Genomic DNA, 24,691 nt, shown 5'->3' on the forward strand with positions numbered 1-24,691 from the left:
CACTGAACTTTCCATGGAATCTTCCACCATACCACTTGCTGGCTTCTTTGGAATGCATTGCCAGTTATCAGCTCTTGCTGGGTAACCTTTCATAAGTATATGTGCTGTTCTCTTGAATAGACTGTGGGCTCCTTGGAGGCACCAGGCTTTCTTTTTGGCATCCATAGGACTCAGCATCCAGCATATTGCATTGAATTTAGGATCCTTAGTAAATCATTGCTTGACTGAAGACCATCTTAGTGTAGCCAGTGTTAGTCCATTGGTTCTCAAACTTTAGCAGGCATGAGAATCACCTTGGGGGCTTATTAAAAACAGACTACTGGGCCTCACCCTCAAGAGTTTCTTTCTTTCTTTCTTTCTTTTTTTTTTTTTTAAGATTTTATTTATTTATTTGACAGAGAGAGATCACAAGTAGATGGAGAGGCAGGCAGAGAGAGAGAGAGAGGGAAGCAGGCTCCCTGCTGAGCAGAGAGCCCAATGCGGGACTTGATCCCAGGACCCTGAGATCATGACCTGAGCCGAAGGCAGAGAGAGGCTTAACCCACTGAACCAACCAGGCACCTAAGAATTTGCATTCCTAAGTTTCCAGGTATACTATAGCCTCCTTCTTTAGTTCTCACGGTCTCTGCAGCAGTAAATTTCAGCTACTAGGTTTTAGCCATCCTTGGGGTTCAAAATAGTACTGTACCTGGTCAGAAGTTTTGGGGAGTAAGGAAGGGGAGCTAGAGCTAGAAATCCTGGAAGAACAATAGTAGAAAATCATTGTTTGCAACCACTGATGAAATAATTGTTCCAGGCAATGATCATCAATGACTGATAAAACTATTAGGCAAAAGGTTGATGAGGATTTTATATATGATGGATCAGGTTGCCAATTTATGAATATCACTAAAAGTGAGACTAGTGGACATAATGTGCTCCTGATCCGATGAAACTGGAAGTTATAAAACACCTCCCAAGTAAACCTTCCTGCCAGAAATTGAATGGAATCTAGTGAAGGATCTAGCTCTAACTATTAGTCTACAGGAAATATGTGTGGTAGAGAAACATGTTAAATGATAACACAAGGATACAATTAAACAAACCCAAATTGTGGAAAATTCTACAAATGACCCAGTGTTTTCTATAAATTTCATGTCCCAGAGAGAAGGCAATCTTTTACATATTTACAAATACATAAGACACTATCAATTAAATATATGGTCCTTGTTTGGATCTTGATTCAAATAAGCCTAATGTAAGAACATGTTTTTTTGAGACTGTTGGGGAAGACTAAACACAAATTGGGTTTTATATTAAGGATTAAAAAAAATTATTGGTTATGGATGTGGTTTTTTTGAAAAATAAACTTTATTTTATAATATTTTTAAGGGATGCCTGGGTGGCTCAGTCAGTTATTCATCTCCCTTTGGCTCAGATCATGATCCCAGGGTCCTGGGATTGAGACCTACATCAGGCTCCTTGCTCAGTGAGGAACCTGCTTCTCGCTCTACCTGCTGCTCCCCCTGTTCATGCTCTCTCTCCGACAAAAAAGGGGGGGGATAGTTTTAAGATTTTATTTATTTACTTTTAGGATTTGGTTAATTTATTTGAGAGAGAGAGAGAGAGAGCATGAGCCAGGGGGAGGAGCTGAAGAAGGGAGAGGGAGAAGCAGACTCCCTCTGAGCAGGGATCCCGATGAAGGGCTTGATCCAGGACCCCGAGATCATGACCTGAGCTGAATGGAGATGCTTAAGTGACTGACCACTCAGGTGCCCCTTTATTTACTTATTTTTTAATATAATCTCTGTCCTCCAATCTGGGGCTCAAATCCATGACCTCAAGATCAAGAATCACCTGCTCCACTGACTGAGCCAGCCAGGAGCCCCTAAAATAGTTTTAGATTTATAGGAAAATTACAGTTTCCATTTACTCCAAACATAGTTTCCCCATTTCTTAAAAAAGATTATTTATTTATTTTGATAAAGGGTAGGGGGAGAAGAGGAGTAGAGGGAAAAGGAGAGAGAAAATCCCAAGCAGGCCCCATGCCCAGAGCAGAGCCTGACACAGGGATTGGTCCCACCACTGGAGCTCATGACCTGAGCTGAAATTAGGAGTTAGATGCTCAACTGACTGAGCCATCTAAGCACCTCCAAAGATTTTATTTTTAAGTAATCTCTCTCTACACCCAATGTGGGGCTCAAAGCCACAGCCCTAAGAGCAAGGGTCACCAGCTCCACTGACTGAGCCAGCCAGGTGTCCCCCATTTTTTTTAAAGATTTTATTTATTTATTTGAGAGAGAGAGAGAGAGCACAAGTTGAGGGGAGGGCGGGGGAGAGACAGAGGGAGAAGCAGACTCCCGCTGATTAGGGAGGCAGATGCCACTCAATCCCAGAACCCTGGGATCATGACCTGAGTCAAAGGCAAACGCTTAACTGACTGAACCACCCAGGTGCACCATTTTGGTGGGGGGGATAAAGTTTATTGAATGATAGAGTACGAAGCTCCCAAAGAGGGAAGGCACCTGAGAGGGTTGGCCTTGCCTCCCATCTTTTAAAAAAGTTTATTTATTTGGGCCGCTGCCTTCGGCTCAGGTCATGATCCCAGGGTCCTGGGATGGAGTCCCGCATCGGGCTCTCTGCTCAGCGGGGAGCCTGCTTCCTCCTCTCTCTCTCTCTCTGCCTGCCTCTCTGCCTGCTTGTGATCTCTCTCTGTCAAATAAATAAATAAATAAATCTTTAAAAAAAAAAAAAAAGAAAGAAAAGAAAAGAGTCTCTTATGGTTTGTCTCCCTCCCTGGTCCCATCTTGTTTTTTTTTCCTTCTCTACCTCCCAAACCCCCTGCCCTTCCTCTCAAATTCCTCACATCAGGGAGATCATGTGATAATTGTCTCTCTCTGATTGACTTATTTCACTTAGCATAATACCCTCTAGTTCCATCCACGTCATTGCAATTGGCAGGATTTTGGAGGTTTTTTGATGGCTGCATAGTATTCCATTGAATATATATATGCCACATCTTTATCCATTCATCTCTTGTCAATTTTTTTTTTAAAGATTTTATTTATTTTTCAGAGGGAGAGCGAGAGCAAGCACAGGCAGACAGAGAGGCAGGCAGAGTCAGAGGGAGAAGCAGACTCCCCATGGAGCAAGGAGCCCGATGTGGGACTCGATCCCAGGACGCTGGGATCATGACCTGAGCCGAAGGCAGCTGCCTAACCAACTGAGCCACCCAGGTGTCCCATCTTGTCAATTTTTAAAGTGAGCTCTACGCCTGATTTGGGGCTTGAACTCAGGACCCCAAGATCAAGAATCACATGCTCAACCTACTGAGCCAGCCAGGTGCCCCATTTCCCCTGTTCTTAACATCTAACATTAACTGGTTACATTTGTTAGAATGAATGAACCAGCATGCCTGGTTGAGGGAACCAGGGAGCCTGCTTGGGATTCTCTTTCTCTTCTTCTGGCCCTCCCATCTCTTGTGTGTATGTGTGTATGCATGTGCTCCTAAGACTTGCTTTTAAAAACTCAAGGAAGGGGCATCTGGGTGTCTCAGTCAGTTAAGCATCTGCCTTTGGCTCAGGTCATGATGGCAGGGTCCTGGAACTGAGTCCCACAACAGGCTCGCTGTTCAGCAGAGTCTGCTTCTCCCTCTCACTCTCCCATCTGTGCTCTCGCTGTCTTTATCTCTCTTTCTCTCCTGCACACACACGCATTAATAAATAAAATAAAATAAAAAGCCTAGGAAAACACCAAGAAATGGGACAATAGAAGAAAATTAGCTAAGATAATCATTGAAGCAGAATGATTCATTATACTTTCCTCTCTATTTCTGTTTATGTTTAAAATATTTCATAATCGGGGGCGCCTGGGTGGCTCAGTGGGTTAAGCCGCTGCCTTCAGCTCAGGTCATGATCTCAGGGTCCTGGGATCAAGCCCCGCATCGGTCTCTGCTCAGCAGGGAGCCTGCTTCTCTCTCTCTCTCTCTCTCTGCCTGCCTCTCTGCCTACTTGTGATCTCTGTCTGTCAAATAAATAAATAAAATCTTTAAAAAAAATTTCATAATTGAAATTTTTTTAGGGGCTGCTGAGTCGATTAAGCATCCAAGTCTTGATCTCAGTTCAGGTCATGATCTCAGGGTCTCAAGTTCAAGCTCCACGTTTGGATTCACATGCAGTGTGGAGCCTACTTAAAAAAAAAAAAAAAAAAGTTAAAAAAAATAGAACCAGAAAAGTATCACTTGCCAGGCTGTAAAAAGGGTCAAAAAAGGAAACACAGACAGCTAGAGTGTATTCAAACAAATACACTCACACTCACACATGTATTTCCTTTTCCAGGTGACAAGGGCCCTCAGGGCCATCCCTAGGCGAAATTTTGAAGAGGAAAATTTTTTTCTTTCATGTGTTCAGATCCATGTGCTGTTTCAGAAACCCCAAACTTATTGTTCTCTTCCAGCCTCCTCAGTTTACTTCTAGGAAAAAAATCTGAGCATTTGAAAGTCCCTTAGTGACTGTACATCGAAGTTCTGTCTTTCCTAGGGATTCACCTTTCCACTCCATCTTCCCTTGGGCAAGGTGTTGCACTGATTCCGACTCAGGAATTTTAGGCAAGCAGTGTTCGGCAGGCATGGGGGCCATCCCCAGCACTCCTGCCATCACACCGGCAGGCAGTTTGCCTCCAAGCCCTGAAGGAGTGGCCTCCTGGCTTTCTCTAAAGGGATGTGGAGCACAGTCTGCAGCCTGCCCATTCCAGACACGGCATGTCCCAACTGACCTCTTGAACCAGTAAGTAGTCCAGAAAGAATGGATCCTTGCTCACAGGGCAGCAAGACTATGTTGACCTCATGGCTCACCTTGGTTCCCTCTTGGTCCATTCCTCCTCTTCCCTGAATGGAAAGCTGAAGCAGCTTCTTCCTGAGACTGATGGAAATGGCCATCAGGGGATTCTGCTACTATGGGCAGATGGTTTTTTGTTTTTTTGTGTGTTCGTTTGTTTGTTTTAGAGAGAGGGGGTGGGGAGAGGCAGAGGGAGCGGGAGGGAGAATCTCAAACAAGCTCCATGTCCATCTCGAGGCCACCATGGGGCTTGGGGTTGGATCTCAAGACCCTGAGATCATGACCTGGAGCTAGAAGTCAAGAGTTAGACACTTAATTGACTGTGCCACCCGGGTACCCCAGGCAGATGGCTTATCTTTCCAGGTTTGTCTGTGTCTTCTCTCTATCCTTGGCCTCCTTGGGCAGGCCTGGATCATAAAAGGCAGAGTGGGCAGATACTTACTTCACCCAAGAAGGGAGATGCCAAGGCCCAGCTCAGCTCAATCCACAATAAGGGGCTGCTGCTGGCCCTTCCTCTCCTCTGTGGTCCCTTCTTACTCCCTTGGGGTAGATCATAGCTGGCTCTGGTTCTGTTCTGAGGACAGGAACTCCTGGGACAGCTGCTCCTGCATTTTGTCAAATACATTTCCTGTTGATTTGATTAGTTTCCTTCAAAGCAATGCATTTATGAAAGAAAGGAAGATTTTGCAGGCATGTATTTGCACAGGCAGCCCACCTCCTTCAGTCACACACACACACACACACACACACTTACTTTCTCCCCATCCACCCACAAAGTGTCAGTCACATTTAGAGTTTGCACAAATGCACACCCTCCCTCGTACATCACAATGCACACCCTCTCACCCACCTACACACTTCTTCCATAGAATCACACCTGCTCATATACCCTTAAAGCACGTTCCTATACCATGCTGAGAAAAAGAGAGAGAGAGAGAGGTTAGGAATGTGTTGCTACAGCTCAGGAAGGCAAGCACTCTGTGTGGGAACTAGAAAGTCAGAAGACCAGGACCCCACAGTCTCCCCTTCCTCCTGCAAATAGAAATACTAAGAATAGAGAAGGACTCGAGAGCAGGGGTAAAGAAAGCAGACTCAGAGCTCCTGGCCCCACCAGGAAAGCGTGCCGCCCCAGGGTAACAGTGATGTGCCTGAGGCCTGCACTGAGATAAGAATTTGTCTAGACTGTGAGCACAGAAAGCAGTGGCATCCACGTGTCCAAAAAGCCCATTTGGACTGGTAGCTAAGGGTCATCCTCAGGCTTGGATACCCCCATTGGAGCTCAGGAAAGGAAGGAAGAAATGAGGGGAGAAGGGAAGTGGAAGGTTGGGTTTGGGCTCTGCGTTCAACGTCCTCTGGGAGAGAGTCTTTCCAATGTCAACCAGAGTCAATAGGAGAAGGCTTTCTGCAATGGAAACTTGAAGTCCCCTGGAGAGGGGAGAGATGTGGAGAGGGCCCCAAGGGGTGATGAATGCCCAAGTGCAGAGCTGCGGCAGCCACTTTGCCGCAACAGCAAATAGGGCCCCAGTGCACTTGGCTTCAGCCCCAGACTGCCCTCTGCCTGCCCTGACCCGACTCAGCCCGAGCTCTGTGGATTCTGGAACAGAACAAGTCTTTTCCTTTAAGAAAGGGTCCTGGAGCCCACCCACAGCACCCAAGGAAACTGGCAGAATGCCAAGCTACACTGAGACTTCAGGCCCCTGCCATCCAAGTCTGACAGCCCTGCTGGAGTCTCTCCTGGTGTTGCCACCTGAGGGCGCCTGGAGCTGGGTCTGAGGCTGCTGCCGGCGTTGCTGTTGTTATCATTAGGATAATTAATAAGCATGCACTGACGGGGCCAAGTGGAGGAAGAGGAAGGACCCTGCTGCTCATGAGAATCCCTGGAAAGATCCAGTGAGGCTGTGGGGGAACAGGGGACTGAGTAGCTCGTTCCTCCTCCCTTCCCAGGACTTCTGGAAAGGGCACTGGGAACTGGTTTCAGGGGACAGGTAGAGAGGCAAGGGCTAGGGGAGGGCAAACACTTGGTAGGCTGCATTTGGAACCTGCCCTGCATCTGCCTGACAGAATGTCTTTGGGCACAGCCACCCCCGTGATTACTGGTTGTGGGGCAGGCCAAACTCTTGAGGCAATTATTCATTAATTTAACAGGCATCTGTCTATTTATGGAATGCCTACTGTGTGCAAGGTGGTCTGCTAATAATAGCTGAGGTTTTATTGGATACTGTGAGGACACAGCCAACTTTCACACCATGTCCTAGGGGATGGGGGTGGGGAGCAGAAGCAGAGGAAGCAACTAGGAAGAATGATAACCCCCAAAGATATGGACCATGGGGCTTTGGCCTGTGTGGTGTAGCAGTGGGGGTGTCAGAGATAAAACGTGAGGATTACCAAAAAGATCTTGGAAAACTCGAGACCCGAGGCCCAAGATCCTGGAGGAAAAGGGGTGGGAAATGGAGCACGGATAAGGGAATTTTGGGTGAAAGACTCAAGAAAAAGGCAGGAAGGAGTGTTAGTCCAGTGGGGGGAGTCTTGAGTCACGATTTCGGGGCCTCTGACGGTTGGGAATTTAGGGGGCTGAGATGCTTCATGTCCTGAGATGGGGGACGGGATTCTGGCATCAGAGCCTGGACAAAAGTTGGGGTGCGAGAGGTTTTAGCGAGATTTGAAAGCAAGATCTGGAGTGCTGGGTTTGAAAGGATGCTGGAGAGAGTTAAGGGAGAGGAGGGGCGTGGCTGAGTGCGCCACCCGGGCAACACGGCCGATGCTCGGGTCGGCCTTGGGGAATCTGGTCCGGGGTCCCGCCGCTGTTGGGGAGGTCGGCGGGCGGGGGCCGGCCGGGCAGGCGGCGGCAGGGTAGGCGCTGGGAGCCAGCGGCTCGAGGCTCCGCGGGGGGGCGGTACGAGCTCAGGCTTGCGGGCGGGCGGGCTGGGGAGGAGGCGGCGGCTCGCAGAAGAACATGAATCAGCGGCGGCGGCGACGGCGGCGACTGCTGTGGAGGAACCGCGGTGGCCCAGCGGCGGCCCCGGGGACCCCGCGCTGCTGACGGCGGCCGGGGCGACTCGCAGCGGGCGCGGGTCTCGGAGGCGCGGGCCCCAGCGCCGCCCCCGTCCGGCCCCCGCCCCTCCCGCAGCCCTCCTCTCTCGTCCCTCCTCCTCCGTCCCTCCTCCCTCCTCCCCTGTCGCTCGCGGGCCGGGCCCGGCATGGTGCGGCGTCGCCGCCGATGGCGCTGAGGCGGAGCATGGGGCGGCCGGGGCTCCCGCCGCTGCCGCTGCCGCTGCCGCCGCCGCCGCCGCCGCTGCTCCTGGCGGGTCTGGCCGCTCTGCTGCTCGCGGAGCCCGCGGCCGCAGGTAGGGGTTGGTCGGGAGGCGGCGGAACGCGGGGGGTTGCGGAGGGGCGCGGCCGGGTGGGCGCCCAGGGACCGCAGCGGAGCGAGCCCCGGGCCTGGGCGGGCGAGAGACTTGGGTGGGGGGACCCACGTTGGAAGGCCGAGGCTTGGGGGCTGGGGGAGGGGGCGCAGCGCAGCGTCCGCTGCTGGTTCTCTGGCCGGAGCCCCACCCCCAACTTTCTCGCGTCCGGGGCTCTTCTGGAGGGGTGGAAGGGGAAGGAGTAGGGCTGTGGGTTGAATGGTCGGGGGAGGGGGGCGGTGTTAGGAACTGGATGTTCCCGCCTCGACGTATCTAGTTGTTTGCTTCCCCCCTCCCAGTCCTGGGGACCCCATTCTGCCCGCCTTACACAGGAAAGTCCCACTCCGAAACCGCAGGGGCTGGACTCAGCGCCCAAGAGGCACACCTACACCATTTGGGCACAGGGGCTGTGAGGGTGCCCAGTCGCAGAAAACATCTGGACACATGCTAGTTCCTGTACTCAGAGCTTCCTGAACCCGGGAATGCTGGCGAGGATGGACCGAAGCAAGGTGGCCGGTCCATGTGGGGGTTATCCTTGTGTTCCCCCGTGGCCACTGAGACATTTGCGGGTGGTAGGAGCGAGTGCTCGCACCCTGCCTCTCCCAAGTTCACACGACACACACGACTGTTGGGTGTGTATGCGGTGTGAGGTTATCCCTCCTTGCCCCTTGACCTGCGTTGTGTCACAGGCTAAAGCAGAAACAACAGAGCTGGCACATGATTTTGGGACTGAACTCCCTGCCATATGAGATAATCAGGGAAGGGAAGGCAGAGAGTGACAAGTATTTACAAGACGGGAAAGGTGTGTATCTCTGGATCAGAGAGCCCAGGAATTTGCCTAGAGTCTCACAGCAATGGCAGGATGAAGCAGGACTGGATTCAGCCCTGTGGGTAGTTCACCTGCCCCTCTGCTTAAAAACACGCGGGGAGCTCAGGAGAGGGGTGTGTGTGTGTGCATGTGTGTCTGTCTGTCAGCACCCGCAGGGTAGTGTTCCACAAAGTGGCTCCTGTTGATGTGACAGTAGCTCAGGGGTCTTGGGCTCCCTGCTCAGGGCCCCTCCCCTCCCTCCTCCCTCCCACCTCCCTAGCACCCGCCCCGGCACACATTCAGGTATTAATAGAGCGGGTGGCTGCCAGGAAGGCTGCCATGTGTTTGATCTGACGTGGTTCTGCAGCCATATGTTCTCCACTTCAGGGGAGCACCCCCTCCTTCTCTTCCTCAGCCTCCTTTCTTTTGCTGGGGCAGGGTACAGGGGGATGCCAGCAGCAGTGTGAAGTCTGGCCAGAAACCCTGGGCCAGCAGAGAACTGGCCGCCTGTTGATCTCCATGGGTACAGCTGTCATTCCCAGGACAGTACCTGCCCTAGGTGTATAAGAGGGCCCCACCTTTTTAGCCTGGCTTGCCTGCCTTTTGGTGGTTGCGCTCGAACTTCACATCACCTAGTCAGGAGGTGTGGGGAAAAGGTCACTTCCTTAGAGCTGGGGGGAACTTGGCAGTAGCAGAATTGGTGCCTGGAGAGCTTGTCATTTTCCTCCCCCCAGCCTAAGCCCAGGCCACCTTCCCGCCCACACTGTCCAACCTCTGTTTTCTTGACCATGAGCCGAGGATGAGCCCTCTGACCCAGAAACTAGGTTCTGGAAGCCGATAGGGGACATTTCCAGAGACAGTCTCCCTGTCAAGTGGGCTGACACCTTCTCCTTCCCACCTCTCAGGCCTGAAGCTCATGGGAGCCCCGGTGAAGCTGACAGTGTCTCAGGGGCAGCCGGTGAAGCTCAACTGCAGTGTGGAGGGAATGGAGGAGCCGGAGATACAGTGGGTGAAAGATGGGGCTGTGGTCCAGAGTGTGGATCAGGTGTACATCCCAGTCAGTGAGCAGCACTGGATTGGCTTCCTCAGGTGCAGGACGGTGGGGGAGGGTGTGGCATGCCAGCCTGGGGGCAAGTTGTGCTTTTTCCTTGGGCTTGGGAGCTGGGGGCAATGCTGATGCCCAGAGGTGTGGGGTTTTTTTTGTTTTTGGTTTTTTTTTTAATTTGGCAACCTAAAGAAACTTCCAGAAGTGGGGGCAGGCTCAACCCACTGAGTCTGCCCAGCATAGCTGCGCCGCCTCCCCCCCCAACCCTAGGAGGTGAGCCTGGTATCCTGTTTCCACAGCCTAAAGTCAGTGGACCGCTCTGATGCAGGCCGGTACTGGTGCCAGGTGGAGGATGGGGGTGAAATGGAGACCTCCCAGCCAGTGTGGCTCACAGTAGAAGGTGAGGAAGCAGAGACATGGGTGGGCATGTCGGCCTGATGCATGTGCTTCTAGTGACCACACCTGTGCGGAAGAAAGTTCAGTGGAAGTTGATTTGCCCCATTGCTCTCTGGAGCCTGATTGCACCAGGCTCCAGGCCTACCCCAGACATGGGAAGATCCTACTCACTGGAGTCTGGGTATTTCACAGCTAAGGGGGCAGTAAGGACCTCCAATCTATGGGGTGCAGTAAGTTTCAGTTGTCTGAGCCACAAGCCTAAGCACCCATCGGGGGCTGGACCCTGTTCTGCCAAGTGGCCAGGCCAGGAGGGGGAGGCGGGCTGGGGGAGGGGAGGAAGGATCCGCAGCTGTGGGAGCTCAGAGCTGTTCAGCCCAGGAAAACAAAGTGACTAAGAAAGTAACAAAGGACCCTGAACGGGATCTGGAAACTCTGCTAAGGCTTCCGCCCACTCCCCCTCCCTTTCTGACCCTCCCCCAGCTCCTCACCCTCTGCCTCCTCCCCTGCTCTGAGCAGGCTGTTGGAGCAGGTCTGGGAAGAGCCCAAGGGGACAGCATAAAGGGTATTCCTAAGATGCCCAAAGAAGAGAAGCTCCCCCATCAAGCTAGCCACCTGTTTGGCGGTTGACCCAATCCTAAGGGGACCTGTAGGACCTTCTGCATAGGGGACTGTAAATGGTAGCAAACTTGTGGTTTGGGTAGTTGGAAATCGGGAAGGGGTAAGGTTCATTCCCCAACCCCCTTTCTCCTTAGGTGTGCCATTTTTCACTGTGGAGCCAAAAGATCTGGCAGTGCCACCCAATGCCCCTTTCCAACTGTCTTGTGAGGCTGTGGGTCCCCCCGAACCTGTTACCATTGTGTGGTGGAGAGGAGGCACGAAGGTTGGGGGACCGGCCCCCTCTCCTTCTGTTTTAAATGTAACAGGTGAGCAGCTGCAGGAGGGGACTTTGAATAGGGGTGGTGAGACTGGGCAGTGTGCAATCTGTAAATCACCAGGTCTGCTGTTGTGAGTGTCTGGAGCCCACCCCGGGGCCTGGGGACATGAGCTGCACCATTACTAAGCTGGTTAGTCAGGTGTGCAGGGCTGGCCAGGTGAGCTGATTAGTGGTGATCCTACCGGGTGTGCTCGAGGCCACTGGAGCCTCTTTCCGTCCTGCACAGCAGCTCCGGCCGTGCACAGCTGGCCCTGGGAGAGGAGTCATGTGAAACCAGGGGCACCCATTTCCCCCACTCCTCCCAAGGGAAGGAGCCAGGAACCAGCCCACGCAGAGCTAGCAGGAGTGTCTGGCCGACTTGCCTAGAAGACAACAGTCTAGGGCTGCAGAGTGGGGAATGGCAGGGAGAAGCAAAAGGAGGGAGGTGCAGCACAAAGAAACAGGAGCCTCCTCTCCTAATGGCCCTTTCCAGAAATTTCTAGACATTTTCTCAAACAACTGTATTTATCCATACCTCCACGCAGCTAAACCCAAAGCAGCAACACCTGCACACCCACCTGGGTCCCAAGACCCTCAGGCATTTAACGAGGCTTGTGAGGCTCACTTCTCTGTGAAATGAAGCTAATGTTCCTGGTCGAGGCTTGAACTGACTCAAGAAGTTGGGAGTCTGAGCTGGGTCTCACATGCTCGATGGTGGGAGGGATAGGTATGGATGTGTCAAGTCCCCAATACGAATCTTGAGAAGAGGTGGGCTGGGGGTTCTGTTCAGGAGGTGCTGGGTTGGAGCCCATGAGAGGGAATGTTCGGTTCAGTTCTCTCCAGATGTGCGTGGTTGGGACCCTCCCTGGCAGCCCGCAAGATAATAAGCACTCACTGAACTCCTACTCCTCACACCACACTGTGCTAGGCACCACGGGGGATCGTGGGAATACAAAAGAAATAGAAGCCATCAGTCCAGCCCCCAAGGAATTAGTGTAATTGGGGAGACAAGACACATGCATAAGGAGCTGAGAACTATTGCAGGGCAAAGAATGCAAATCAACAATGATAGGGCTGCCGTGTAGAGCAAACTGAGAAGGGCTCTGGAATGTGCAGTAGAGGCGTGAACAGAGAGGGGAGGCAGCTTTGTGCCATATGTGGGAGGTGGGATTGAGGCAGGGGGAGTAGTATAACCTTTCTTGTGTGTTTCGTGTGTGCCACACACTTTAGGTGAATTCCCTCATTTGGTTTGCACAATTCACCCAGTGTTGGAGATGAGAAGACAGAGCACCAGCACTGGGTATAGCCAGGCTCGTTAGATTCCAGAGTCCCTGGTCGTACCCAGTGTCTAGCCCCTTCCTCTGACTGGAGGGACTAATAGGATATTCACATCCAGAGCCTGCATAAACCCCATTCCCTGGTCCCAGGCTGAATGGGAATTGCTGCTTGGGGGTGGGGGGTGCTGACTGAGGTTTTGTGGCATCAGGGGTGACCCAGAGCACGGTGTTCTCCTGCGAAGCTCACAACCTTAAAGGCCTGGCCTCTTCTCGACCAGCCACCGTTCGCCTTCAAGGTAGGAGGACTGGCGGGAGGGAGGGTGAGTGAGGCAGGGGCCTGGGGCCCGCGCAGCAGATGAAGTACAAAATCATTTGGTGTTCCCTGTTCCGCCTTCCCGAGGCCCTGCTGGGATCTGAGGGATGAAGGGTTAATTGGCAGAGCTCCATCCCTAGTGAGAGCACCTGAGACCCTGCCATGGCTGAGATGAGAATAGAAACCTGACGTCACAGCAGATTTCCCATCACGAAGCAGAGTCCTTGGGAGGGAGGCAGAGAGGGAGGTGGAGAGGGAGCCAGCAGGAGATGGTCAGGGCTCATGCCCAGCCTTGCTTCTGCCAGTCACAGTGGAGGGAATGGGGCTGGGGAAAACCGCCAAGCAGGATAACAGAGATCCAAAGGGTTGGTATGCATAAAGGGAGAGAAGAGGGGAGGGAGGGAGCCAGTGTGTGGGGGAATGGGTTGTGGCTGTAGGGGCTGCCTCTCATTTGTCTCTCCCAGGGCAAGGTACTGTGCCCCCCACCCCTGTGCCCCCACCACACCCACTATCTTATCTTACTCCTTGGTCAGATAGGGGCCCTGATTCAGAGAGAGGCGACTTCTTCCCACAGCCAGCCCACACTCCCTGGTATGAGCAGCTCTCCCCCACTGGCTTCTTGGCTTGTTTATAATTGTAGTTCTGGGAGTGCTGAGTAGCCATTGTCAGGTGTGGGGGGACCCCCAGACCTCAGGGAGGGACTTGAGGCTTGATGCCCCTGCTTTCTGCTTCCTCCTGTCCTTCCCGAGCACTGAAGTCCAGGGTGCTGACTGTCCCTCCTGTCCACAGCACTGCCTGCAGCCCCCTTCAACATCACAGTGACGAAGCTCTCCAGCAGCAATGCTAGTGTGGCCTGGACGCCAGGTGCCGATGGCCGGGCCCTGCTCCAGTCCTGTACGGTCCAGGTAGGGAGCCGGGGGGACAGGCTCTCCTGGCCACGTTCCTTCTGTGGCTGCCTCGATGGTGCTCCGTTCGCAGTGGTATCCATCCCATTGACCTACACTTGTCCGCAGGGCTGGGTCCCTAGCTCTCTCCAGGTGTTACTGTCCCCTTTACCAGGAACAGCCCAGCCTGCCCCTTCCCACAGGGTGCTCTGGCCACCAAGTAACTGGGCAAATTGTCTCAAACCCATACATTCTTCAGGCTGGAAAGCAGATCACTAGAGCAGATTTGAGATGCCTGGAGGGGTGTTTCTTCTGTCGGCAAAACCCCAAACCTTTGATTTAGCTGATACTCTCCTTCCCCATCCCCTGACTCATGCCAAAGAGAACAAGGCGATTGGAGGGGGTTCGAAGCCCCAGAGAGTAGAAAGCCTGGGTGAGGTGATACCAAAAACAAGAGGCAATGCAGCCTTGTTTATTTTCATCTGTTTACTCAGAGGTATTTAAGGAGCGCCTTTGATGAAACTGTTGTAGCCAGTTCCCCCAGGCAGGAGAGGCCCCTGCTCTGGGCTGGACAATTTGGAGGACCCTGCTCTGGCCCTCCTTTGGCTGCATTCCTTGCCTCTGGGCAAGGAGGCTGTAGAGACTAGGGGATATGCCCATCTAGATCATGAGGCTACCTGCCTCCGCTTCCCCCAACTGCCACCCTATACCATTTTCTAGATACTCAAGACCTCCTCCCTATGATCCCCAGTCTGCTTCTAGGACCTGTGTAAGCCTCTTCCCTGGTCTGTCCTTAGGAGGGCTTGGTTTGTGCACCTCAAGTACATTCCTTAGGGGAGTCAGTATGCAGGCAGCACTGTCCATACCTGCGCATTTGGTGTTCCCTGGGTATAGACCCTTGGCCCACAGGCTGGCTTTTCTTATGCCACCACATTCTGGCTTGGGAATCCCAGGGACCAGGGGATTATAAATGCAAAACTGATCTTCCAGGTTGTTTTGAAGCTTTATTTGTCCATATACCATCATAGGAAATATTTTGTTTAATAATTTGTTAGCTGATTCTAACATTTACATACTTAGCCACATGGTATGTGGCTCTCCATTTGTACACTTATGGTGGGCGTCCTAAAAAATGTGAGGTGAAGGTCTGGTTCACGATGCCCCTAGAGTCCCAGTTACTCTGCCCTTGAGAAACTGACTCTTTTGCACTGGCGTGTAGTTATAATAAATGGGAGCTCTTCTAACTGAGTTATGTACCAAGCGAGAAAGGGTATGAGTTTTCTGGAGTAGTTGGCAACGTCCTTGGCAGAAAAAGTGGTGTTTGCACTGAGTTTTAAAAGATGAGTTGGGCTTTGCTAGGAAGAGCAGTTCCAGGCCAGGGAGCAGCATTTGCAAAGGTGTGGAGGCGAGGATCCTTGTGTTATTAGAGTGGGGGCAGGCGGGAGGGGGTGGGTTGCAAGTGTTTGCTGATAGGCTTAGAGGAGGCATTAACTCAAGATACACCCCCCTTCCTGGGCACCCTGCTCCCACCCAGGCCTGTCCCACCTTCTGTCTCCCTCCTCTTCATCGTTCTTTTGCTGTTCTTCTGTAGGTGACACAAGCTCCAGGAGGCTGGGAGGTCCTGGCTGTGGTGGTCCCTGTGCCACCTTTTACCTGCCTCCTCCGGGACCTGGCACCTGCCACCAACTACAGCCTCAGGGTACGCTGTGCCAATGCCTTGGGGCCTTCTCCATATGCTGACTGGGTGCCCTTTCGGACGAAGGGCCTAGGTAAGAGACTTAACGGGGCGGAGTGGCTGGGCAGGGCCTGAGTGGGGAAAAGGCAGTGTTGGCTTCAGTTCTGAAGGAAGTTGCTGGAGAGAGTTGTTACCTGAAGGGAGGGTCCTGCCTCCTTCAGCAAGCACCCAAGTGTCTGCTGCATACCTATGAACTAGATGAATCCTGCCCCTTCCCCTGCAGCTTTAGTTCTAGGGGGTGGAGCAAACATGCAAATTAGGAAAGATCTGATAGTATGGTGAGGAAGAGTTGCTCCCAGGGTGGTGTAGGTGTATCCTATAAAGAGAAGTTTGATAAGGAACAAGCCATACTGAGGCTAGGGGAAATCACTGTGGAAGACGGCACGGCAACTGCAAAGTTCCTGTGGCAGGAACTTGCTTGGAGTTCTCTTACCAATTGCTGAGAGTTGGCGGGACTATGAGGGGGCAAGGGTGAAGGATGCTGCTGAGGCAGTAACTAAGAGCAGTGCTGTACCTAGTGGGGTGCTGTGGGGCTTGCCATTGTTCACCTCTCCTCCACAGGACCAAAGGTGAGAGCAGTCAGAACTGGGAGTCCCGTTCTAACCCATACCTGTAGCTGTCTGAGCTGTGTAGCTCTTGAGAGTTGGTTCCAAAGGCTAGCACGGGATAGTGATGGTGGGGAGGGCAGGGCTCTTAGCGGTATTCTGTCTTTGGGTTCAGCCCCAACCAGCGCTCCCCAGAACCTCCATGCCATCCGCACAGACTCAGGCCTCATCCTGGAGTGGGAAGAAGTGATACCTGAGGGCCCTTTGGAAGGCCCCCTGGGACCTTATAAATTGTCCTGGGTTCAAGACAACGGCACCCAGGTAAGGGGAGATAAACCTCAACTCTCCAAGGGCACCAGAGTGCGCTTTCAGGGCTCAAGACCTTCAGAGCTTCCGAATGGCTGTCTTTGGTGGGCCCTGGGACTTTGGTGGGCTGGGCTTCCCAGCATCCCAGAGAGTCCACTTTTCCCCACCATCCCAGAGAGTCCACTTTTCCCCACCTTCCCCTGCAGGCTTCCCTCCTTACTAGATTGTCTCCTGTTAGAATTGCATCCTGTGGTGACCATTTCATTTGTAAAGCAGGAAGCGCATTCCTGAACAAACTGGGGGAGGGCACAGATAAGGCTCTTATCCCCAGCCTGGTTCCCTCCCAGCACCACACCCCTCCCAACACCACCCCCCACCCCCCCCACCCACCCCGCAGGGACTGAGCCTTGTTTGTTGTGTTCAGGGGAGGCTTCTGCAGCCTGGAAGGGGAATGTGATGACTTAGCAGGTTGTGTTCCTGGGGTCCCTGAACCCACAGTGTCCCTTGCCTACTGGGTTCCTAGCTAGACCACTTTCTGCATTCAGGCCTCTCTGAAGGCCTCCTCCTCTGACTCAAATGTGGGATGGGGGCTTTTCCTGGCCCTAGGGTGAGCTGACAGTGGAGGGGACCAGGGCCAACTTGACAGGCTGGGACCCGCAGAAGGACCTGACTGTGCGTGTGTGCATCTCCAATGCAGTTGGCTGTGGGCCCTGGAGTCAGCCACTGGTGGTTCCTTCGCATGACCATGCAGGTGAGGCCTGTAGGGGAAGGGCAGACGGGTCATGGCTTTCAGGGACAGCCTAGATTGGTGGGAGGAGCTGGGCAGAACCTTTGCTCCTAATAGATCCAAGGACTCAACTGTTGAGGCCAGGATTGGTATTTGAACTATATGCCCTTCTCCTCCCTCTGCCCCAGCACTAGCATAGAAGTCCCTGATAGATTTGTAGGTTCCAACAGCCAGGGCCTATCACTGACAGGATAGGAACTCTTGGGGCTTCCTTTGGGCCTTCTTTCCACTTGGGACCTTTATGGACCCAAGAGAACCTCTTGTCCAGGCCAGATGGCCATCACTGGAAAGTTCTAAAGGGACTCCTTTTGTTAGCCTCGCTCATGCCACTGGCTCTGTCTCCTCCCATAGGCCAACAGGGTCCTCCCCATAGCCGCACATCCTGGGTGCCTGTGGTCCTGGGTGTGCTGACAGCCTTGGTGACAGCCGCGGCCTTGGCCCTCATCCTGCTTCGAAAGAGGCGGAAGGAGACACGGTTCGGGTAAGGGGGTAAGGATGAGGGAAAAGCAAGAGGTGACAGACGACCTTGGAGCTGACTCCGACTCTGGGGTTTCCCCTTAGGCAAGCCTTTGACAGTGTCATGGCCCGTGGGGAGCCAGCTGTTCACTTCCGGGCGGCCCGGTCCTTCAATCGAGAGCGGCCTGAGCGCATCGAAGCCACATGTGAGTATGGAAATCTTAGGAAACGGGGGCTGCCTTCGTGCCCCTAGCTATATTCTTTTTGCTGGCTCATGGGTTTGGCCAGTGTGTCTGAGCATCCATGAGTCCTGAGCACACAACAGTGAAAAGAAACACAGAACTACCCTCATGGAGATTTACCATCCTGGCTGTGGGAGAGCCAAATGAAGCTCATGTCTGCTCTGAGGGCCGAGACTGGGGTGCAGGTCAGGAGTCCAGGAGGCCCCTCTTCTCTCTCCCCACAGTGGACAGCTTGGGCATCAGCGATGAGCTCAAGGACAAGTTGGAGGACGTGCTCATCCCTGAGCAGCAGTTCACCCTGGGCCGGATGTTGGGCAAAGGTGTGTGGGGCTGCGTGGGGGTTAGCTGAGTGGAGGTTGTCTTCGATGGCTCCACGTGCTTTGAGGGTGTGGGCTTGGGGCAGCTCCTGTGAACAGGATATGCTTGAAGACTCCCGAGTGTGGGCTGTTTGGGGGAATGGTGGCTGGAGATGCAGACAAGGGAGTCTTCCTGCAGTGGCTAGTGATTTGTGTCCCTGAGGAGGGTCACCTTGGAGAAAAGGGGCTGGGGGGGGCGGTGGGGCAAGGACCCTCACCGTTGTTTGGATCTGTTCCTAGGAGAGTTCGGTTCAGTGCGGGAGGCCCAGCTGAAGCAGGAGGATGGCTCCTTTGTGAAAGTGGCCGTCAAGATGCTGAAAGGTGAGTGGAGAGTAGAAGACACGGAGTGAGGTGTGGCAAAGGTGACTGAGCCGGAAGTAGGCTCTGCTGTGCCCCTAGACTTTCCAAGAAGAGTTAGTTAGTACTAACTAGGATGCTGCCTGTGCCATGTGAATAATTCAAAAGCATAAACCCACACACATTTGTGCCCTCGCTTTTGCTTTCTGCCATCAGCAGTGACTGTCCTCTGGGCTCCTTCAGGGTGATTACAGCTATCCGAACCAAAGGGAAGACCGTTAGCAAGTGGAGAAATGGTTGGAGAGCCCCACTGCATGTGGACTTAGACCAGAATTGGGGGCACATCTCCCTTCTTTCCTCCCTGCCGTCCTTTTCTTCCAGCTGACATCATTGCTTCGAGTGACATTGAAGAGTTCCTCAGGGAAGCGGCTTGCATGAAGGAATTTGATCACCCACACGTGGCCAAGCTTGTTGGTGAGCTCCTTCCTCAGGGGCGACAGATACACAATAGGGCTAAAAGTGTGCTCCCCCAAGGTGGGAGGGCAAGCCTGTAGGAGAGAAGTTCGGACTTAGCTGGTGAGTAAGCAGGGAGCAAAATCACGAGGAGGGTCCTGGCTGAACTCTGATCCCCCTCCAGGTAAGGGATTTATTGTGTGGGCCCTGTACCAGAGGTCTGCACTGAAAGACTGCTCATGTGAACAGAGGAGAAGGAGGAGACAAGTAGATGCTGCAGAGATCTGGGGGCAGCCACATCTTAGGTGGTCACCAGTAGGTAGGCCAGTGTGGACTTACAGAGAGGGAAGTAACAGAGTTAGGGCTGGAAGTAGGGCCTAGCAGGTGGGAGACTCATGCAGACTCCTGAGCCATCTCCTGACTGCTGTGTGCCCTGTTCCTGACTCTCTTGTCCCCAGGGGTGAGCCTCCGCAGCAGGGCCAAAGGTCGTCTCCCCATCCCTATGGTCATTTTGCCCTTCATGAAGCACGGGGACCTGCACGCCTTCCTGCTCGCCTCCCGGATTGGGGAGAATCCCTTTGTGAGTGCCTGGGGTGGACTGGCTGGGAGTTGGAAAGAGACAAAGACCCTGGGAGAGAGTTTGGCTTGGTGGGCAGGGCCGATCAAGCTGGTTAGGAAGAGAGGCAGCCTGGCTTCGACCCTTTCGATGTTAGAAGGCTTCCTTCTCCCTCACAAAGCGCTGCTGAGAATTTTAGGCCGGGCCAGGGCCATTCTGGGAGAAGAGACCTCTGAAGCTCCGTTCTGGGAGTGTCTTGACTCTGGGATGCTCCATAGGTCTCCCAAAACTTCTTTGCCTTGGGAAGCCCCGCTAAGTCCCCTCCTTTCAGTAGCCCCAAGTCTTTAGGCTTTCTGGCCAGGGAACCCCCTTCATCCTACCCTGCCTGGGTAGGTGAGCAAATCGGGCCTGAACTTGCCCTGTCTGCCCACCAGAACCTGCCCCTGCAGACCCTGGTCCGGTTCATGGTGGACATCGCCTGTGGCATGGAGTACCTGAGCTCCCGGAACTTCATCCACCGAGACCTGGCTGCTCGAAATTGCATGTATGTGAATTCTAGAGGGCTGGGGGGTGGGGTCCAGGGGGCGGGGACAGAGCAGCTTGTGACAGGAGGACTAGCTTATGGTCAGCTCTCACCTGGGACAGTGTGTGCTGTGTGTGGGGACAGCTGGGGAGCCAAGATGCCATAGTTCTGTAAGGCTGACTCCATCCTCCAACACCCCTCACAGGCTGGCAGAGGACATGACAGTGTGCGTTGCTGATTTTGGGCTCTCCCGGAAGATCTACAGTGGGGATTACTATCGCCAGGGCTGTGCCTCCAAATTGCCTGTCAAGTGGCTGGCCCTGGAGAGCCTGGCTGACAACCTGTATACTGTGCACAGTGACGTAGTAAGTTGGGTGGCACAGTGAAGTCTGGTGGGGATGCTGGCAGTGTGGCCGGCCCTGTAGAGTCCTCAAGAACCTAGCCTGGTCCCTTCTTTGGGCTTGGGCTGCCTGCTTAGAGCCCTGAGGTATGTTCGGCTTAGGGCTCTGCCCTGCCCAGGAAACCTAGTGACATCTCCCCTCCAAACTTGCTTCCATCCCAGTGGGCCTTCGGGGTGACCATGTGGGAGATCATGACTCGTGGGCAGACGCCGTACGCTGGCATTGAGAATGCTGAGATTTACAACTACCTCATCGGCGGAAACCGCCTGAAACAGCCTCCGGACTGTATAGAGGATGTGTGAGTACCCTGGGAAGGGGATTTGGGGAGGAAGGAATTTGGGGTTTCAGGTGCTGGCTGCCGCCACAGCTGCTGGTCCAGTAAGAACCCAGGACCTCAACTGGACCTTTTGTTTAATGTCCTTGTCATTAGAGGGAGGACCAACCCCCACCCCAAGCTGCCTCTTCCTCTGCCACCTCCCTGTTTTCTTTCTCTCCCCCTTTCCCATCCTGTCATATTTTTGTTCCACCTTTTCTTACACTCTATTTTCTCCACTTTCCTGGAAGAACCAGGAACCCCAAGGGCAGAAGGTACAGGGTTGAGCAATAGTGCACGATTCTGTCACCTTCTTCCCACCCCCACTCCTTCTCAGTCCCCAGCTAGTCTAAGAAAACCTCCCAGGCTGAGCCCTCCCTCCCCCTCAGAGAAGACTGCACCGGGGCAAGAAAAAACTGCTGCTGTATTACATTCCTCCGCTAGACAAGGAGGGAGTGCGGGGGTGAGGGAGGCTGGCCTCTTCTTAAGGGAGTGGAGACACCCAAGATGCTGGGGAGAAGGGAACTGCCTTCTTTCCTTTCTGAAAGCCCGGAGCCCTTGGGAGCCCGGTAGGGTCGGGATACCCGCCCAACCAGGGGAGGGTTGTAAACCCCTCATGACTGGAAGACTAGCATTAGCTGGGTAGTTTACAGGCATTCTTTCAGGTAATCCCCTTCTCACCCTATAAGGAAAAGACTCTCATTATCGCTATTTTGTAGATGAGAAACTAAGATTAAGGAGGTTAAGTAACGTGGCCAAGGTCACACAGCTATTAAGTAGCTGAGTTGGGATGTGAACCTAGATCCTTATGATTTTAGAATAGGTGCCTCTTAACGATGACGCCAGACATACTTTGTCCGTTCTAGTGTTGTATTTCCCACCCTGTGCAAGCCAGAGTTTCCCTGTGGCCCTGGAGGACATTTTCACTAGTACCCGGGGGAGATAGTCCACAGTGATCCGGGGAAGGAATCTGCTCCCTATTTCTTGCTGTGGGCCAAGAACAGAGGAACAGAGACAGGCACAAGAAGGCCCAGCCTGAATGGTGGGGTTCTCTTTCTCTAGGGCAGCGGGTTTGAAGTCGGAAGGTTTAAAGGAGATCCTGTACTGTGGATGAGAGGGAGATCTGAGGGTGAGAGCCAGACCCTACCCCTCCTCCTTGAGCACAGCTCAGGGTGTGGCAGAGGCAGGAGCTCAGGTCTCCCTGTAGTTGCAGCCTACTTGGACATCTGGAGCAGCAGAGGTTCCACTGGGCATCGGGGACCAGGCCCCAGCTCAGCTTCCTCCTGGGCCAGAGCTAGTGTTGTCAGTAGGGCGGGTGCTGGCCTCCTACCAGCCAGCCTGGTGGACAGGCGCCAATTGGCTCCTAGCACAGCCTTGACAATGTAGCCCAGCTGGGCCACATCCCCATGGCCCTGGACCATTTCCATGGCCTCTTGGATGTCTGGCACCATTCCGCCCATCACTGGGGGCCTCTGTCAGGAGGGCCAATGAGTGGGACAGTGTTTGGGGCTTCTGTTTGTGGGCACAAGAGAGTCAGGCATTTGCTCTGACTGCGTCTGTTCTCAGTCCTCTTCCATTAGTTCTTTTTTTTTTTTTCCTTAAGCCTGAAGCGTTCCCCTGGAACAGGAATAAGACCTCAGGGAATCTGTAAGGCTCCTGAAAGTGTGTGTAAAAAGTGTTCCTTCCCCAGGGGAGAGGGCTAGAAGCTTTTCTACATACAAAGATGTCCATGAATAATGAAGATTTAAGTCATCCTGAGTGGGTGGGGATTTAGGACAAAGGGCAGCTGTTCAAATCCTTGCCATTAAAATAACAGTGACTCCTGCCAGGTTCTGCAAAGCAAAAACACTCCTCATCCCCTCCCTCCCCCCCACGTTGCCTAGGACAGAGCCAGCTCCATCACTTTCCACCTGTGTGACCTTGGTTGAGGTTCTTAACCTCTCTGGCCCTCAGTTTCCACAGTGGTAAAATAGGACTGATTTATTCCACAGGGTTATGGTGAGAATTAAATAGTAAATGTAAAATACTTAGACGAGGGCCTGACACAAAGTAAGTATGGGCTCCGTATGGGCATGTTTAGGAAAAGTTTTCCAAATCCTGGTTCTGTAGGCTTAAGGGGCCTCTGCCTCCCCTTGTGGTTTCTTACTGCCTCCCCTCCTGCTTCTCTCACCCCAGGTATGAGCTCATGTACCAGTGCTGGAGTGCCGACCCCAAGCAGCGGCCGAGCTTCACATGCCTGCGGATGGAGCTGGAAAGCATCCTGGGCCACCTGTCCGTGCTGTCCACCAGCCAGGACCCCTTGTACATCAACCTGGAGAGAGCCGAGGAGCCGGCCGAGGGAGGCCCCCTGGAGCTGCCTGGCGGGGACCAGGCCAGCAGCGGGGCCGGGGATGGCAGTGGTGTGGGGGCAGTGGGGGGCACCCCCAGTAGTGACTATCGGTACATCCTCAGCCCTGGGGGGCTGGCTGAGCGGCCCAGGCAGGAGGAGCAGCAGCCGGAAAGCCCCGTGGGTGAGGCCCAGAGGCTGCTGCTGCTGCAACAAGGGCTACTGCCCCACAGTAGCTGTTAGCCCACAGGTGTCCGGGGCCATGCTGCTGGCCGATGAAGCCCCGGCTGACCCTAGCCCAGGCAGCATGGCGTGGAGGCTCCTGTGGTAGTCCTCCCGAGCTGCGCTGGAAGCCTGGACTGACCAAATGGCCCAATCCCAGTTCTTCCTGCGGCCACTCTGGCCTGCCTGGCATCAGTTCAGGCCTTGGCTGGGTGGAGGTGGGCCAGGCCTGGTTGCCTAAACCCAGGCAGCTGGCAGAAGGGGGTGGTTATGTTTCCATGGTTACCATGGGTGTGGAGAGGAGTTGGGGGAGGGTAGATCCAGTCCTGTGGGCCCCTACTCTCTGGCCCAGCGGCCCCTGCTGCTTCAGTGCATGCATTGAGGTGTCTCTGACCGCCCCCCAACAGGGGGCCCAGCCCTGCCTGTGCTTGGGGTTCAAGTGTGCGGGTTACTGCTGCTCACAGAGAGATGCCCTTGTGTTATTCCCCTGTAGGTAAGAGTTGGTAAGGGTTTGATGCAGTCAGGTCCCAAGTGCTGCTGTAGGAGGCAGTGGGGCACTCTCAGGTCTGAGTCTGCATCCCCTTCCTGATGACCCATCCCACCTAGGCCAGGAGTCATGTGCAGCTGACCAGGTCACAGCAAGGCATGCTGAATTTCTGCAGGCTACTGTTTGCCCAGCCTGTAAAGGTAGTCCACCCAGCCCGGCAAGAGGAAGGGGTGCTGTGGGCCCTGCCCAGGAACGCGTGAGGCCAGAGAGGAGTCCCAGAGCCCCTCTTTACGCCCTCCCACAGTCTGTCTGAGCATGCTACCAAATCCCAAAATATCCTAAGACTAACAAAGGCAGCTGTGTCTGAGCTCAATCCTTCCACGCAGCATCCCTTAGTCCCAATTTTCCCTCTCACTGGAGACCCTCTTCTGTCCCAAGTCTCCAGATGCAGAGAGAATATAGGCCTGATGGCTGGTGTGGGTGAGAGGGAGTTACTGGAGCCTAGACCCCAGTCCTGGTAGGGGAGCCCCCGGATTGCATGGGGCAGGCCCCTGCTGTTAGGGATATTTCCAAGCCGTTAGAAGCTGTTTAAAAACAGAAATAAAATTGAGAACTAAAGACCCAAGGCTTTGTCTCTTAACTGTTGACTTTTTTCCAGATCGCAAAAAACGAAGCATCACTGCGTAGAGAAAAATCTGGAAAGACATATGCCAAAATGTTAACAGCTGTTATCTTTACATGATGTGAGTTAAAGGGACTCGTTTTCCTTTGTGCCTTCCAAGTTTTCTGCACGGAGCACAAAGTGCTTTTGTGATTACAGAAGACCCCAAAGAAT

At 53.6% G+C, this 24,691-nt stretch overlaps 1 protein-coding gene across 2 annotated transcripts; it reads left to right on the top strand.

The window, feature by feature from the left end:
- Positions 1–7,750: 7,750 nt before the first annotated feature.
- On the top strand, positions 7,751–24,481 carry TYRO3 (TYRO3 protein tyrosine kinase). 2 transcript variants are annotated; one of them, XM_059181217.1, is made up of 19 exons: positions 7,751–8,158; positions 9,929–10,112; positions 10,368–10,468; positions 11,217–11,387; positions 12,864–12,950; positions 13,757–13,872; positions 15,443–15,620; positions 16,307–16,452; positions 17,044–17,188; positions 17,576–17,705; positions 17,786–17,886; positions 18,147–18,242; positions 18,519–18,599; positions 18,957–19,049; positions 19,487–19,608; positions 20,019–20,128; positions 20,313–20,472; positions 20,670–20,806; positions 22,997–24,481. In XM_059181217.1, the coding sequence occupies exons 1-19, from the start codon at positions 8,032–8,034 to the stop codon at positions 23,388–23,390; spliced, it is 2,679 nt and encodes an 892-aa protein (XP_059037200.1). In that variant the 5' UTR covers positions 7,751–8,031; the 3' UTR covers positions 23,391–24,481. The 2 variants fall into 2 exon arrangements, with proteins under 2 accessions (XP_059037200.1, XP_059037201.1); XM_059181218.1 differs by lacking the exon at positions 12,864–12,950.
- Positions 24,482–24,691: the final 210 nt, after the last annotated feature.

This window comes from Mustela lutreola, chromosome 7 (genome assembly GCF_030435805.1).
Source record: "Mustela lutreola isolate mMusLut2 chromosome 7, mMusLut2.pri, whole genome shotgun sequence".
Taxonomy (NCBI): domain Eukaryota; kingdom Metazoa; phylum Chordata; class Mammalia; order Carnivora; family Mustelidae; genus Mustela; species Mustela lutreola.

Coding starts and splice junctions, on each gene's coding strand:
- TYRO3 (XM_059181217.1), top strand. CDS start 8,032: ATGGCGCTGAGGCGGAGCATGGGGCGGCCGGGGCTCCCGCCGCTGCCG. Junction 11,388..12,863: donor TTCTGTTTTAAATGTAACAG/GTGAGCAGCTGC, acceptor TTGTGGCATCAG/GGGTGACCCAGAGCACGGTG. Junction 19,050..19,486: donor ACACGTGGCCAAGCTTGTTG/GTGAGCTCCTTC, acceptor TCTTGTCCCCAG/GGGTGAGCCTCCGCAGCAGG.